At 36.2% G+C, this 16712-nt stretch overlaps 1 protein-coding gene across 10 annotated transcripts in view; it reads right to left on the bottom strand.

The window, feature by feature from the left end:
- Positions 1-16712, bottom strand: part of CBLB (Cbl proto-oncogene B) — a 221860-nt gene that overhangs the window by 40502 nt on the left and 164646 nt on the right. For all 10 annotated transcript variants that reach the window (XR_006609071.1, XM_004769108.3, XM_045088294.1 and 7 more), the window contains exon 13: positions 10993-11087. Coding sequence is in view for 9 of the 10 variants with exons in the window: in XM_004769108.3 (XP_004769165.1) it covers positions 10993-11087 (95 nt within the window). In the remaining variant the exon portion in view is untranslated. The remainder of the gene's footprint in view (positions 1-10992; positions 11088-16712) is intronic.

Here is a 16712-nt window from a genome sequence, read left to right on the forward strand (position 1 = left end):
GGTATATGTGCCATCGACCCTGAAATAACTTTTTCATTCTGATTTCTTCTCACTAGTTAGAATGAGAAAAATTTTAAGGGCTTTTCTTTGTGCCCATTACAAGAAGACATTGTGAAAAATGTTTATGTTTTCAAGTTTCTACTTGTATTTGAATCCTAAGAAACTTCATAGATTAAAGAGAAATCTCTCCTAAGACTTTTCAAAAGCATATTTTTGCCTGTCTTTGAAGACTTTTTCAGTACTGATTTTTGAATTCTTGTTTGTTTGAAAAATCTCCAAGTTCAAACGACAGTTTATAGTCAGGTGAAAGCACAGTGACACAGTGACAAAAAGCCTGCCGTCACTGCCCAGAGCCCAAGCTAATGACCAGAGGGTTACAACACCTCCTGTGGTGTAACCTTAGAAGAGGTATGTATATTCCAAACGAAGGCGGGGAGTACGTGGACTGCCAAATGGGGACCTGATGGGTATTGGGGTAGGAATTTCAAACATGACCTTTCTATGAAGTCTTATAAGCACGGACATCGATTTACCTAACTCAAGGATCGGAATGGGTTCTATCGACAAATGAAACAATATACATCCCTTCTATATCCTAATATACTTTCATTCATAATGAATCCTTCTTTCCTTTGCAATTCAGGCATATCTTGTATAAAAGAAAAAGACGTATTAACCAAATGTTCAACAAAATCAATGTCAGAAATCTGCCATCTGCCTGTTGTGTTACTTCCAAAGATTTAAGAGTTCCCAAAGAAGCACTACACATTGAGACAAGAATGGACGGTTTTTGAAATCACATCTGTCATGACTGAGTCTCTTCAGTGATAAAGAATTTCATCTGGGTAACTCCTGCCCCTACTCTTTTGCTTTGCTGCAAATCAACAGATGGAATATTTCAAGAAAATGAAAAGTAAAGCCTACCTAAGACTTTATGGAATAATAAAGGCTTACTGCTAAAATTTACTAAACATAGATTATTAGCTTAAATGGATTTTAGTGGATTATATCCAGAAGTGGAAAATGTCTTCAACTGGCATTTGTATCCAAATCCAAAAAAGTGATTAAATATCCCATTTATCACCATTTTAATAAGTTTGAAAATGAAATTTTATTTTTCTTCTTTGTGTTTTTAAGGCAAACTTCTTGTATCAGTATAATATTCTACTTCAATAAGCCAGTTTATAAGAATATCATTCTAATGCATTTTTAAAATTGTTTGAAAGATTTATCTTATTTATTTTACAGAGGGAGAGAGTGCATGGGGGAGGGGCAGAAGGAGAGGGAGAGAGAAAAATTTTTTTTTAAGATTTTATTTATTTGACAGAGAGTGAGAGATCACAAGTAGGCAGAGAGACAGGGGAGGGGAAGCAGGCTCCTTGCGGAGCAGAGAGCCCAACACGGGGCTCAATCCTAGGACCCTGGGATCATGACCTGAGCAGAAGGCAGAGGCTTTAACCCACTGAGCCACCCATGTGCCCCGAGGGAGAGAGAAATTTTAGCAGACTCTGTGCTCAGCAGGGAGCACGATGCCGATGCCGGGCTAGAGCTCGCAATCCTGAGATCACGACCCAAGCTGAAAACCAAGAGTCAGATGCTTAATGGGATGTTTAATCAGCGATGCCACACAATGCCCTCCCTCCAGTATATTTTATTCAGCATAAATTTTTATATCAAATTAACCTCATACAGTTTTTTTTAATATTTTTATTAATTTTTCAGAGAAAGAGAGAGAGAGAGAGCACACGCACAAGCAGAGGGAATGGCAGGCAGAGGGAGAAGCAGGCTCCTTGTTGGGCAAGGAGGAGCCCAATGCTGGACTTGATCCCAGGACTCTGGGATCGTGACCTGAGCTGAAGGCAGATGCTTAACTGACAGAGCTACACAGGTGTCCCTAATCTTATCTAGTTCTGAAGGTAAAAATCAAAGCAGTTTCTATCATAAAAAACAGCAATGTACAGTATGGACTTTGGGTGATTATGTGTCAATACAGGTTCAGCCGTTTTAACAAAGGTACCCACTATGGTGGAAGATGTTGATGATGGAAAGATGAGGCATGTGTGGGGGTAGTCAGTATAAGGGAAACTGCTGTACCTTTGCTTTAATTTTGCTTTGAATCTAAAAAAAAATAAAGTCTCTAATTACTCTAAACTTCTCTAAAACATGAAATTTTATAAAAAAGAGAAGGTGCAAATAAGATAAAGAATTTGTATATAAGATACCAAAAGAGAAATCTCGATTCATGTAAATAATTACACTTCTTGTAGTTATATGTTGGATTTTTTCTTCCCCTTCACAAACTAATTCAAAAAGTAGGTTCAATTTTACTTGCCACTAAATAAGTGGTAAAAGAATTAGTTTCACAATTTTCATTGGCTATCATGTATGTTTAGTTTTGGCAGTGGAGAAAATACCTAACTTATGGGACTCAAGAAAATTTTCAGTCATTGATATGGCTTCTGAGAAATGTTTAGGATATCAGAGGAACGAAACAGAGCAAATTATATTTGGCTGGTTCGAAGTTAAAGATGCAAGTAAACCATCTTATCATTAACACCCATTACTTCATTCCCTTTATATTATCATCATACCCAGAGTGGAGTGCTTTGCACTGTGGCTGTCATTTGGAAGTTAATACGCTGGTAATGTACAAGGACACATCCTCTCAAAGATGCACAGCCATTCTCTCCCCAACCCGCACCTCTTGTTAAACTCACTGTACGTTAGTTATCGGAGCCTTCAGTGAGAAACACATCCATTTTCTGCAAGTGTACACTTGAAACAAACCAAGAATATATTTTCCAACACTGTTCTTAGTGATTTGTACATTTCAACACAAACTCACAGACACACTCCTCCACAGCATTTTATATTCTTGGTGTAAGGCACATAATCAGAGGGGTGAACTGCGTATCCCACTGGCTTTATTTATGTAACTTATAACTCTAATACCACCATTGCCATGTGCTTCCTTTCCTTCAATTGAACAATTCTTGATAACTCACTTAGTCCATCAACTTTTCCAGAAAAAAGGCAAAGTAGAAATGTTCATTTTCACCATCTATGAACCCCCTGTGACACTGCCTGACAAAACAATTTTCTTTCAACTTTAATTTGTTCAATGATATGTATTTGGTACACGTTCTTTCACTGACGTTGTGTTTTCTATATATTCACCTACACCTGCCATCTATTTCTGTCCTGAACTGCAAAATGCTTAAGGGTCAACAAAGGCCTGGCATGGTATGTAACCAGGGGAGTACTCACAGCTTTTAGACAAAAATGAGTGATTATCGGAGAAACAGATGACCAAGCTGTTAAGGGGAAAAGAATGATCATTTTCAGGATTCTTTCATAATCTAGAAAAGGATTTTGATATATTATTTATATATTATTTTATATATTGTTTTCTACATGTAAGAAGGTTTATTTAATCACATCTGAAGGCAAGGTTTTAAAAAATAACTTTTCTTAAAACTGACTCTTCAGAACCTGCTGTATACATTAGTCCATATTTCTTATATTAATTATCACAAGCCTAACAGGGAAAATACTTAACTCCTAGAAATCATAGCCTTGGTAAGTGGTGACACTAAATAAAGTTCTCTTTGAAATGATGGCATATATGCCGCAAAATATTAACTTCCCCAGTATATCAGAGTGAGTTTTATAATACATACTGATTTCGAGGTTTCTTTCAGGACATCAAGAAAAGTTGGTGTGGCATACTACACGTTTAACAAACCTTTCCTGTAAGCTTTAATTATAAGCATTTCATGGACTTGAATATAAATTGGAGAAACAAATTTTAAGTTGTATTTTTAAGTTAACTTATTCAGAACCAATGTCCACCTCTAAAATTTTTAGGGGAACCACTTTAGGAATCAAAAAGGTATGAGGAAACACATACTATTCTTGAGAATCTACTTTTCCAGTATATGTTGTATATGAAAGACTTCAGATCATTTCATTCACGTTGATCTAGCTTTATAGTTTTACACTTCGACTTATACATAGACCACTTCACGATGATATTTAAAGTGGTATCATTCGTAATCACCAAAAACTAGAAACAACCCAAATGTCCCTCAATGGAGGTGGATAACCAAGCCCCAGTATGTCTTACAATGGAATACTTGCTCTGGTGCAAGACAAGGAAGAAACTATTGATACACTTGATAACATGGATGAATCTCAAATGCATTACACTAAGTAGAAAGAAGCCAGAATCAAAGGACTAGGTACCACGTGATTCCATTTACATGACCTCCTAGAAGAGGCAAAACTGTATGGACATAAATTAGATGGGTAATTTCCACGGGTTTGGGATGAAAGGAACTGACATAAGGCACAAGGGGACTTTCTGGAGTGATGGAACTGTCCTGTATCTTGATTGTGGCGGTAATTGCGTGGCCCTGCATTAGAACTCACAAAGCTGGATTCTGCTGTACATAAATTATGCTTTAACCAAGGAAAATTTTCATTTTAAAATTAAGAATTCACTTTGACTCACTTTAAATATTAGTGATAAGCATCTTTCACAAATATGCTGAATATTCTTAGTGGCCTTCAAATAACTTTTTGAATTCTACAGGAGATGACAGAGAAATCTTAACAGAAACTGAGAAATGCTTGAATGTGTGGAATATGCAAAGAGGCCCTCACTTAATATGAAAATGAAATCTCATTCTAACCCCACATGTTTTTTTATCAACGAATTGATATGTTCATGGAGAAATGGAGAATATATGAGAGATTAGACGAAAAAGAGACAGTATAAGGAATATATTTTACATTGTATATTTAAATAGCACCCAATGGCTCACCTTTCTTTTTTTTTGAGATGGAGAGAGGGAGAGAGAGAGAGCGTAAGCAGGGGGAGGAACAGAGGGAAAGGGATAGAGTCTCACGCAGGCCACACACTCAGCACAGAATCCAAAGTGTGCGCTCGATCTCAGGACCCCAAGATCATGACCTGAGCTAAAATCAAGTCAGACACTCAACTAACTGAGCCACCCAGGCAGCCCTAATGGCTCACATTTCTAAGGCTATCTAATTTTTTATGATCATAAATGAGTTCTTTTTGTAAATTATAAGTAACAGGTTGGTCAGACCACTAGGGCTACTGTTGTATCAGTTCTCATCATAGTTTTTAATCAGAGAAAATTAAAGATTAGTGGAATTAGTGGCATTCCCTCTGTCCAGATTATAGCCATCCACCAAATATTGCTTTCCACAAAAGATGAGAAGGGATTGCCATTCTGTGTGAATTTAGAAATTATAATACTATAATAAAAATGAGAAAAATAATATTCATACATCTTTTGTACACTTTCCACACATTATTGCTTTTTCTGTTGAGACTGGTTTAAAATGATAGACTTGCAACTCTCAACTGTTTTTTCATCAATGTTTCAACAAGTAGGTTGTAGGGATTCACCAGAAAACCTATGTTAGGATGGTTAAGCTGCTTTGCAGGAGAACTGAACACTTTTTCTTGCATAATCTCATTGATTTACAAATTAAGTATAAGTTTCAAATATTAAGTCATATCAGCAGGTCCCAATCAAGCATTCTGTACGACACAACAAGAGAAGGATGCCGCAGCAATACTACTAGACACGTTGAAAAGAAGGACCCTCTCCACCGTCCCCTATGCATCATGTCAATTGTTACTTATAGAAGACTGTCATCTTCAGGAATAGTGCACCTTTCCGTTTACTCAAGGTAAAACAAACAAAAAGTGCAGTATCTTGGCAAGCCTTTAAAAGATTTTAAGGTACTAGAGGAAAGTTGGTTCTGAAACTAATAAAGGAGCAATCATATTCAATTCACTTGCTAGGATTAAGAAAATAGAATGGCTCTTAATTACAGCTTAATTTTCCATTAAGAAGTTTTCTACCACATTTTCTTGTATTTAAATCAATAATACTGATTTCTTATCACTGAGAAGGGATTCATGTAAAACTGAAGTACATATTGTCTATACAGATCCTCAAGTGAGCAAAAACAGAACACGTTTTCCTGCTATTTTGATGCTAAGCACACGTAATAAGCCTGGTATGCACCATCTACAAAATGAAAAATTCCAATCCAGCTCATGCTCTTTAAGTGTTTTTAAATGACGATGCGGTATTTGTATTAATCTCTCCCGTGGCTTAGTACTTTTTTCTTCTCTATGTCATCCACTTCCTAGTTAAAAACAAAGCAAAACAAAACAAACCTCCCCCTCTACCATGAATTCACCAGATCATTTCATTCACATTGATCTAGCTTTATAGTTTTACACTTCGACTTATACACAGACCATTCTGGCGAATGTTTAAAGACAATCACAGTCACATGCGCATTCACATGCACAGATACTGATGTTTGGAAGCGTGATCTCTCTGGGAGCAGTCGAGGTGACATTCACAAAGCTACATTTCTAGTTTATTTTCCCTTGCAATTTGGCATATAAATGGAGATTTTTTTTGTAATAACCTACAATGCTTACTAAAATTTTACTCTACAGCAATGTTCTAAACATATTTTCTCCAATTAACATTTCAGGGGTAACTGGTATAGTCTACTTCAAACTAATACTTTAATAGTCATCAATCTATCTATCAAACTAAATTTGAGCATTGGTATGTAGTAATAAGTTTATTGGCTTTTGACAGCACCTACTGAAATATTCACCTGAACATAATACAAGTTTAAGCATAGATGTTACCTTCAATTGTTCCCTCAAAACTTCTTTGTGTGTGTGTAATATGCATCCCAAACTCAGCAGATCCCTAAGTCTCAATTTTACACCTCTGTCCTGTTCCCACATCTGCTCTTTACCAGTCTCCCTCTTTGGAAAGTGGCACTGATTTACTCTGTTTCTTTAGCCAAAAACCTATGTAGGGGTTGTCATTGACGATCATACCTCACAGATATCCAGGTTATTAACAGGTACCATTGGATCAAAATATGCCCCAAAGCTGACCCAGTAACTCCATCACCGTGACTCCAAAGCCCTGACCATCTCTGACCGGTCTACTATATCAGATGACAACAACAGTCACCATTGGTCTCCCTCCTTTCCACAGAGCAGCCAGGAAAATTCTTTAAAAATGCAAATCAGTATCACATCATAATGCCAATCAAAACTCTCTGAAAACCAAACCAAAATTCTCATCTCGGCTTTAAAGGCAGTGTACTATTTAACCCTGGAATACTTTATTCAACTCTAGTCAAATTATTTCAAGACAAAGATAGTTTAGTAAAAATTTACACTACAAAGTAAAAATAACCCACATAGGATTTTTCCACTCTCCCCTAGAAAATAATAAGTACCCATGCTTTAAGCTTTTATTTAAAATTTTACACTTATAGCTAAATATCAATGATGTTAAATAGAAACCATTTAGAAAAACTATTTAAGAAAAAAATATGTACACTAGTACACTATGTACACTAGTACAGTTTCAGCTTGCTTCAACAGAACATTTTTTTAAAAAAATAAATTCTATATTCTTCTAGGTCTCAAGTTATACAATAAAAGTGACATAACTGCAAACATACAGTTTCATAAGAAAGTAACACTATCAGACAGTAGCCTCTTATATCAAGTAAATGGGAATCATGGTAACATCAAATAATTTAACACTTACGCTTTAGTAAATATTTATAACAACACAATGTACATTTAAAAAAATGTAAATGCTAGCTGTGACTTTACTGAATTCAACACTAGGATTTTCAACATTTGTGAGAACTATAAATCTACGTTAGGTAATAATTTGTGATTTTGCTTTGGGCTGATTTTGAAACATGCAGAGAGAGTCTAACATGGAATTAGGTACTTGAACATCCAACATCCCAATTTCATTCCTATTTGCTGAGACCTCTGTTCTATGCCCCTCTAGTGCTAACGGTCCATACTCATTGGACTCTGGTTATATATTTTAATGAGGCCCAAGTAGACCAAACATAAAAAACAAAACCAAACAAAACTAGAGCAGTAATCCAACTCATACTGGCTTCAGCAAAGAGATGCAAACAGCCAACTACAAATGCACACTTAAGTTGCCAAATGTTTCACACATAATTAACATTATAGATGAGCACCCCTTAAAAAACATATTGCACAGAACCCAAAAAGTTGAAGCTCAAAAGTTGATTTTGGAGATCGTTTAAGATAAACAACCCCTTCATTTATCAGATGGAGAAAGTGAAGGCTTGAGAAGTTACCTTGTTCAGGGATAGACAAATACTTAATATGCTGGAGTCACATCTGATTATTTTAATGTTCATTTCAGAATTCCATGCTGGTTTTATAATAATACAGCCCATAAATGATTAAGACAAGTGCTTATTAAAATGTTAAGTAACAAAGAAGGGCATGGCATTATCTCTACAATATAATGTAAATCATGTAAAAAAAATCTAAAAAAAAGTCAAAATGTTAAAACTCTGGATGTTGATATTTTGAGTATGCAGATGCTTGTATTTACATATTTATTAATTTTCTTTTTTTCCTACAGTTTCCATATTTTATACAATAAAGAACTGCTACCTATATAGTCAGAATAAAAAACTCTAGAGATAAATGTGACATTAAAAGTCAATACTTGTAAAAAAAAGTCAACACTTGTATTGTTAATTATGGTTAATTTGCAGCATGCAAAAATCAAAAACTAATTTGCTGTTAAATCTACATTGTTAAAATATTTCTCTGGGTAAGGCAACTGCACTCCTTCCGAGGGAAAAATCAAGAATAAATGGGGACAACATAAAATCCCATGTACTTACAAACTGAGGGACTACAAAAATATTAATAAAACAGATTATGCTATGAATTTATTTTTAACTTATAGGAGAAACAGGTATCTAATATTAAATATATAAGAAGGAAACTACAACTTCTGCTTCTCATTCCACTCAATGGTATGAATTTAGTAAACAGAATATACAAATTTAATTTCTAATTGGCAAATTTTTATTTACTTCACTTTCTGAATTATCAGAGTTAATTGAACTTAGATGTTTTAATACATATGTGTATCTATCTACCTATCTATCATCTATCTATATCCAGAGTTCATGTGAGGCTAGGATATCATAAGTTCTTACTGATTTAGAGCCTACTATACAGAATATGTACATTTGCTTCCAACTTTTATGTCAGCTGCATTATCTGGAAGTTCCCAAAGAAGTTACCACTGGAGAATACTCCAGTTAGCTTAGTTTCCCACTGTCCCCTGTGCCCTGAATGGTGTCACATTTCACACTCTTGCTTCTCCTGTCCACTCCCTTTTTGAACTGTGTCTATTCTCTATGACTTAGGAAATTTCCATCCTCTCTATGAAACATCCTTGGACTTGGAAAGTCTGTAGCAATCTTTCCTCCAAGCATAAGTAAAAACTAACAAGTTAGAAATACAATTTAGTGCATAATGTTCTCTTGGGATTTCATGTATGTTCATTTAATTTCTAAAGTCAAGTGTAAATTTCTTAGGGGCCGGGATTTAGCTTATCCTTCCTTTTGTATTCTTATGTATAGGGGAGGTCAGTAACCAGCAGAGGAAGGACTGAAGATGCTCTAAGACTTTCATTTAGAAGTGAGATCTTAACCAGATAATCAACCAAGTAACCAGGTACCCTTGGTGTATTTAATACACAGCAAAAAGAGTACAGTGTTATGGAAAAATCAGAAAATTTAAGAAAAAGATTTTTGCCTTTTAAATCTTATAATCTTTTTTTAATATGGGAAAACACTTTAAAATTAGAAGACAGTGGAACAGAGTTCATAGTTAAATGTGTAGGACATAAACTGTAGGAAGAGAAATGAGAATTAGTCTTACCACTTACTATCATTGCTAATGAAGATGTTATACAAGTTTTCATAAAGAAATACAGCCTGAGACATAGACCTTTAGAATAAAGATTCCGAAAGGGTAGTGCATAGGAGGAAACAGCTTGAAAAACTCACCAAACCAGGAAAAAAAAAAAATCAAGACAAAATTGGAGGGCAAGCATTAGGAATTATTTTAGGAAAAATATTTTAGTTGGGTAAAATCCCGTGGATCTTACTGCTAGGAGAAAAGCAGAGAATTAACTTAAAAAAAAAAAGAAAAAACAATGCCAGGTTTTAAGTAGGAAAGTAACCTGGGGAAAGCAGAATTTAAATTCATTCAGCTGTGTAAACAAAATATATTACAGAAAAGGCAGGTAGCCTAATTTAACATAAAGAGAAGGAAAATCAGAATCAGAAGACTTGGTTTTATCCTGGTTTAGCTTGGATAGATCTATCACTTAACTGTCCATTATGTCTCATGTCCCCATTTTTCAAATGAGATAACCCAGATTAACTTATTTTTCAGTTAACGGTGATTCACAGACCTGTACCCCTGGGGATAAAAATATATGTTTATAAAAAATAAAAAATTAAAAAAAAAGATTAAAAAAAAATCTGTTGATACGAATTCTAAGATCACGACGTATCATCATGTGTAAGATTCATCCTTTCAGTTGTCCAGCTAGGAGGCAACGGGAAAGATGAGAGGATTATAAAAAAACCTTCAAAGAACAATCAATGGGACTTGGTGGCTGAATGGGTTTGGGAACTGGGAGAGCTGACAGACTCAAAGACTATTTTCTGATATCACACTGGATAGTTGGGATAAATGTGACACCCCTCAGGGAGAGAGGTAAACTGGAGGGGAAAGCTTATTGTGCTACTCTGTTCTCTTCTCGGATACAAAGAAGTTTTCTCTCCCTGAGCAACTTGCTTGAAGTTTAGGTAAGTATCCTAAATGCTGTTACAGCAAAGAACTTTGCTTTGCTTCCCAGCAAAGAACCAGGAAGGATCTTGATTTCTGGTATATTAGTTTATAAATCTCACTGGATCATTTTTATTGATGTGTTTTTATTCACCTTGCACTTTCTGCACTGAGTACCTCACATCCACTATTACCATCACTTAATGCACGGACAAGAGATGTCCAAATTCAACAGAACTCACTTGATGCTAGGGAGGAGAGTGGCTGCGGGAGGAGGAGGAGAAAGCCGGGGAGGAACATCATATTCTTCACTTCCCAGGTGACCATTGGAAAAGACCTGAAAGGAAATCAAAGGGCTAGTTTAAAATTTAACTTCTGGAGGACCTAAAAACAGTAGCAGCTCTTAGGAAAACTGTAATTTTTTTTTTTTTTTTTAAAGATTTTATTTATTTATTTGACAGAGAGAAATCACAAGTAGATGGAGAGGCAGGCAGAGAGAGAGAGAGGGAAGCAGGCTCCCTGCTGAGCAAAGAGCCCGATGCGGGACTCGATCCCAGGACCCTGAGATCATGACCTGAGCCGAAGGCAGCGGCTTAACCCACTGAGCCACCCAGGCGCCCGGAAAACTGTAATTTTGAAAAGCATCGGTAATGTCAGTTTATTTAAACAAGCGAAATATCATATAATTTACTTAGGAGTCAGTAGCACCATAGCGATCATTCACCATCACCCAAAGGAGTACGTTATACTTAAAAAATACAATACAACATGATACTTGAACACACTAAGAAGGGATATGTACGATAATTTCTATAAATCTGACACAGGTAGCTAGATACACAGACAGTAACATTTCCCAAATACCAATCAGTTTTTATGGAAAAGTTACCATTCTCTATAGGATTCCGTGAAGAGAAAATGGTACTGGTGCAATTCTTTCAATTCTTGCAAATAAAAGTATTCTAAATTATATCTCTCTGGGGTTAACAGAACATTTTTAAACTTCTTGATAAAACAGTACATGAGTACTATCAGAAATACCTTTCATCTTGCAAGGCTGAAGCTTCAACACTATGGGCAACGAGAGACCTGTTCTGGCTTTCAAAGTGCATGCAATTTTAAATGAAATTTTCCATGTGAATAGCACAAACTAGAACTGTTACTTTGCTTATAAGGTACCATAGAGAACTGGTATTTAATTACTCAGGGTAAGAAATTCTGATTTCTAGTTTTCTCAGTTACACTACAGAGACTGAACAATTGCTTGTTACTAATGCAACAACTTGAAATTAAAGTGATTAAAAAAAAAAGAGAATAATATTGTATATTCATACACATATAAAAAAGGTGAAATGTATTTTAAAATCTTCAAGTAATCATTAAAGTTTTATCATGAGGCTCTTACCTAAATTCTTATTAATTCATAATTAAAAGGTAGGCTAATGAGGGGGCAAAAGGCTGTACTATAACCTGAAAAGCCCGATAGCTCCATCAATGACCTACCAATTTCTTTTCCTCCACTGGTATTTCTAAAATGGTATCGAAGCTTTTAGAATACAAAATGAAAGTCAATGCCCTTCTCAGTTTAAAATAAGAAACATAGTTTAAAGAACAGAATTGAAATATATCAATGACTGCTTTTCAGAGTTATACAATCTCAATCCTAAAGCACAGAGGTATCACTCTAAAAACTAGGACCTATGCTGGAGTTCCATTCTCTCCTTTGCCGGTCTCCCTCATTAGAGGTGATCTTAGAGTTACATGGTGACAAAACAGATCCCAAACACCACTTCGTTCTGAATGCTGCGCTCCCACCTGCACACATTCCAGCAAACTTAGAATCATTTCAGCTGCCACAACCTGAGTGAGTGCAATAAATTACCGGTTGAGCTAAAAATAAATATTTTATGTTCTCTGGGAATCTGAAAAGCCTGTTTATAAATAGGAGAAAAAATTGTTCCTCAAAAGTGCAGATTTATAGCATTGATTGAAAGAGTTTACACTAAAACTTCACGAATTCAGGCCTTCTTCCCCCCCCCCCCCTTTAAGAGAGGCAAGGGAGTGGGGGGTGGGGAGCAGGGAGGGGCAGAGGAAGAGGGAGAATCTTCAGATCTCAAGCAGGTTCCACCCTTGGTGTGAAGCCCCACAAGTGGTTTGATGTAACGATCATGGGATCATGACCGGAGCCGAAATCAAGAGACAGACCCTTAACCAACTGAGCTACCAGGGGCCCCAGATTCTTCTTCTTCTTTAATTCTTTAACGAAGGAGACATCTTTTTCTTCTGCCTTCCCAGCGGACTGTCCCCAAACTATCACAACTTCATTGAAAATGCCACCAATTTAAATATTCTGATCCTATTGCTCTTCTGCCCAAAAGCAGGAACAACAACAAAAACCTTTAAAACCTCTTTCCTGTCTAACAAATGAAAGACAAGTGAGTGTAGAATTCAGGACACTATATTAGTGGTTTCAGTCTGCGCTGCTGTAATTTCATGTACCCTGCCTATAGGCTATGTCATATGCATCCCCAGTGGACTTCCTTCGCTATGCCCGTTCCCCCTTCCTTCATGCCGTTCCTCCCTGTCATGGCCACAGAAACACCCTCCGATCTTTCATGTCTATGAGCCACTGACCTTCTTGCACCCAGCTTTCTTTATTCCTTCTTTTACACTGCATCTCAATTAGATTTGCTTTTCTACTTGAGGAGCCCGTATTGTTCTTTATGAACGCTTCTCCTATGCCTTATCTTTTAGTGAACTAATCGTACACCCGTCTCATTCTCACTAGACATTGCTTTATTCATTTCATATTTCCCCCGGTGTCTTGAACATTCTAAGTACTCATAGAGCTAAAAGAGGTTGAAGAAATAAGAAGACATTGGGGAAGCTTAGACTTATGGAAGAAGTTAATCAGAGTTATCAAGTAACTTATTATAAATTTTAGGTTATCCTAGATTAATACATTTCTGCATGCCTCAAGAGAGCATCGGTGCGAATCTTGAAGTTTGAAATGCCTTCTTCTGATTCAAATGTTGTCTCAAAATTAAGCTTAAAGTATTTAGGACCCTTGAGATACAGGGGAAAACGCATGCTTTTGTGATAATCTTAGGACAATTAAGACAAAACTTTTTATTTGTACAAAACCCCAAATGCAATCCCTTTTCTGTATCCCGTGTATGTGAAGCCACACAAACACTACCCAAAAATATCACTACAATTTGTCCTTCTACAACATCAGATTGGAAATGACACCAGTGTACATTGGGAACTTATTTCTTGATAGTCTTTCAGATTTATAGATAAGCTTGAGATCATTCATATAAATATGTGCCTCTCCACCAAAAAGCAAAAGCCACAATCTCAAAAAGGGGAATCTTTCTATGTATTTATCTAGCAGCATCTTCTAAAGATTATTGTACACAGGGTCATTTTAGAATAATGTCATTTGAAGCAACATCATAAGTCAGAGATAATTTTTATCATATTAGAAACAGCAGTATTCTTAAACTTTCAAGAGGAACAAATAAAGATACTTTAACATAATGTTAGTATCTGGATACAAGCAGATAAATTTCAAGTGTCCAATAATATTTTAAAACATATTTAATGCAAAAATTTTTACCTCAGCTAATTTATTTTTTTATTTTTATTTTTTTTTTTAAAGATTGTATTTATTTATTTGACAGAGAGAGATCACAAGTAGGCAGAGAGGCAGGCAGAGAGAGAGGGGGAAGCAGGCTCCATGCTGAGCAGAAAGCCCGATGCGGGGCTCAATCCTAGGACCCTGAGATCATGACCTGAACAGAAGGCAGAGGCTTAACCCACTGAGCCATCCAGGCACCCCTGACCTCAGCTAATTTAAACAAACAAACCACCACCAATGATAAATATCTAGCCAACAAAATATTTAAGGAGCAGGTTTCTAATGTGGTTCGAATCTAGAATTTCAGAGAAAGAAAAGAGTACTACAGGAAAGAAATTTCTTACCAATCAAAGAAGATAAATAAACCTAATAACTCTTGGCTTGCAGATTCATGTTAAAAGGAAAGTATTACCTTAACTAATTTGAGGATGCCAGGTGGGAGGGAGGAGAGAAAGGGAATCAATGAAAGTCACAGAAAATTCTTGCACTTCATTTTAATGATGAGCTGAATGGCTCTTTCCCTCACAGCTCTCTACAAGTAGCAAATGGTATAATTAGAATTTAATTTATTCTTGCTTCCCTGACCATTTATCTAGCGAAGGTACAAACAGAAAGAGCAGAGGCCTCTAATGGATGATGGGAAGTGGCGCGGTGACAGAGGGCTCCCGATGAAGGAAAGTGAGTGGTCTTTCCATTTACGGGTGTTCACTTTATGAAGTCTCCTGCCGGTATATCGAATTCTAATCTAAGCATGTCGTGCTCACTTGAGTTTTCTTATCTTGAAAATGGGAAGCTAACAGTTCATTTGAAGTATTCCCTCTAATGAAAACAAGTCTAAATGAGACTTGTTCCTATTTCACACAAGCGTGTGTTTGCTTACTGTTGGAGAGACTGACAGTTATGTGAAAATATTTCAACTTCCAAATATCTAGATCCCCTTCCCCTTTATTCCCATGATAAAATGTTTTAAAAACTGCACACCAGGTATGGAGGGTGAGGATACATTGTAAACTTTACCATTCTCATGAAAAATAGGAGGAAAAGACTCCTATTTTAAATGAGAAAATTACAGGCTACCTTCGGCTGAAGGCCAGTGCTAGAAAAATACATTAAAACACACACACACACACACAAAACTGTTTTTCCTCCTTGTCTATCACGGATGTCCTCTTCCTCCAAGCCCCTTCTCTGACCCACCCTCGCCCGCCCCAACCCCCACACATATGCACTCTCTGGCTTCTATCATCAGCTTAAATACTGCACTAATTAGGCAACCAAGTGCTTACTATGTACTTATTAGGAATTATGTTAAATAAAAAGAGAGGAAGGAGAGAAAGAGCTGATTTGGATTTCAAATTTGTTAAAAAAAAAGGCAACTATTTTGAATGAAAATGTCAACTATTACAACTTCTACTGCTCCTTCATGTCTACCTGTTACTTTTGGTTTTATTCCAGACCTGAGTAGTAGAAGGATTTAGGTATTTGGAAGGTAACTATTCTCCTAGATAAGGTACTATTAGTCTTCCATTTTATAAAGTAAGAAAAATAAGACAGACAAACCAAGAAACACTCTTAACTCTGGTTCCCAGAGGTACCGGGTGTGTGTGTGTGTTGGGGGAGGCATGGCGGATGGGGATTAAGTAGTGCACTTGTGACGAGGAGTACTGGGTGATATATGCAAGTGCTGAACAACTTCTAAACCTGAAATTAATATAACACTGTATATTAATAATACCAGAATTTAAAACAATAAGGAAATATTTTTTATGTCATAAATCAATCTTCCTGTTCATTTAAAAAAAGGTAAGAAAAATAAGTGGAGTTGGGGCAAAGATGTAGTATGTTACTCACCTCCACAAAGTAAATTCTAGAGTAGGAAGTAAGACTCAGTTCTGACAGACCCATAGCCAGTAAGGAGATTGAAGCAGTCATCAAAAATCTCCAACAAACAAGAGCCCAGGGCCAGATGGCTTCCCAGGAGAGTTCTACCAAACATTTAAAGAAGAACTAATTCCTATTCTCCTGAAACTGTTCCAAAAAATAGAAATGGAAGGAAAACTACCAAACTCATTTTATGAGACCAGCATCACCTTGATCCCAAAACCAGACAAGGATCCCATCAAAAAAGAGAATTACAGACCAATATCCTTGATGAACACAGATGCGAAAATTCTCATCAAAATACAAGCCAATAGGATCCAACAGTACATTAAAAGGATTATTCACCACGACCAAGTGGGATTTATTCCAGAGCTGCAAGGTTGGTTCAACATCCGCAAATCAATGTGATACAATATATTAATAAAAGAAAGAACAAGA

This window comes from Mustela putorius, unplaced genomic scaffold, assembly GCF_011764305.1.
Source record: "Mustela putorius furo isolate JIRA1106 unplaced genomic scaffold, ASM1176430v1.1 tig00003834_pilon_pilon_pilon, whole genome shotgun sequence".
NCBI classification, from domain to species: domain Eukaryota; kingdom Metazoa; phylum Chordata; class Mammalia; order Carnivora; family Mustelidae; genus Mustela; species Mustela putorius.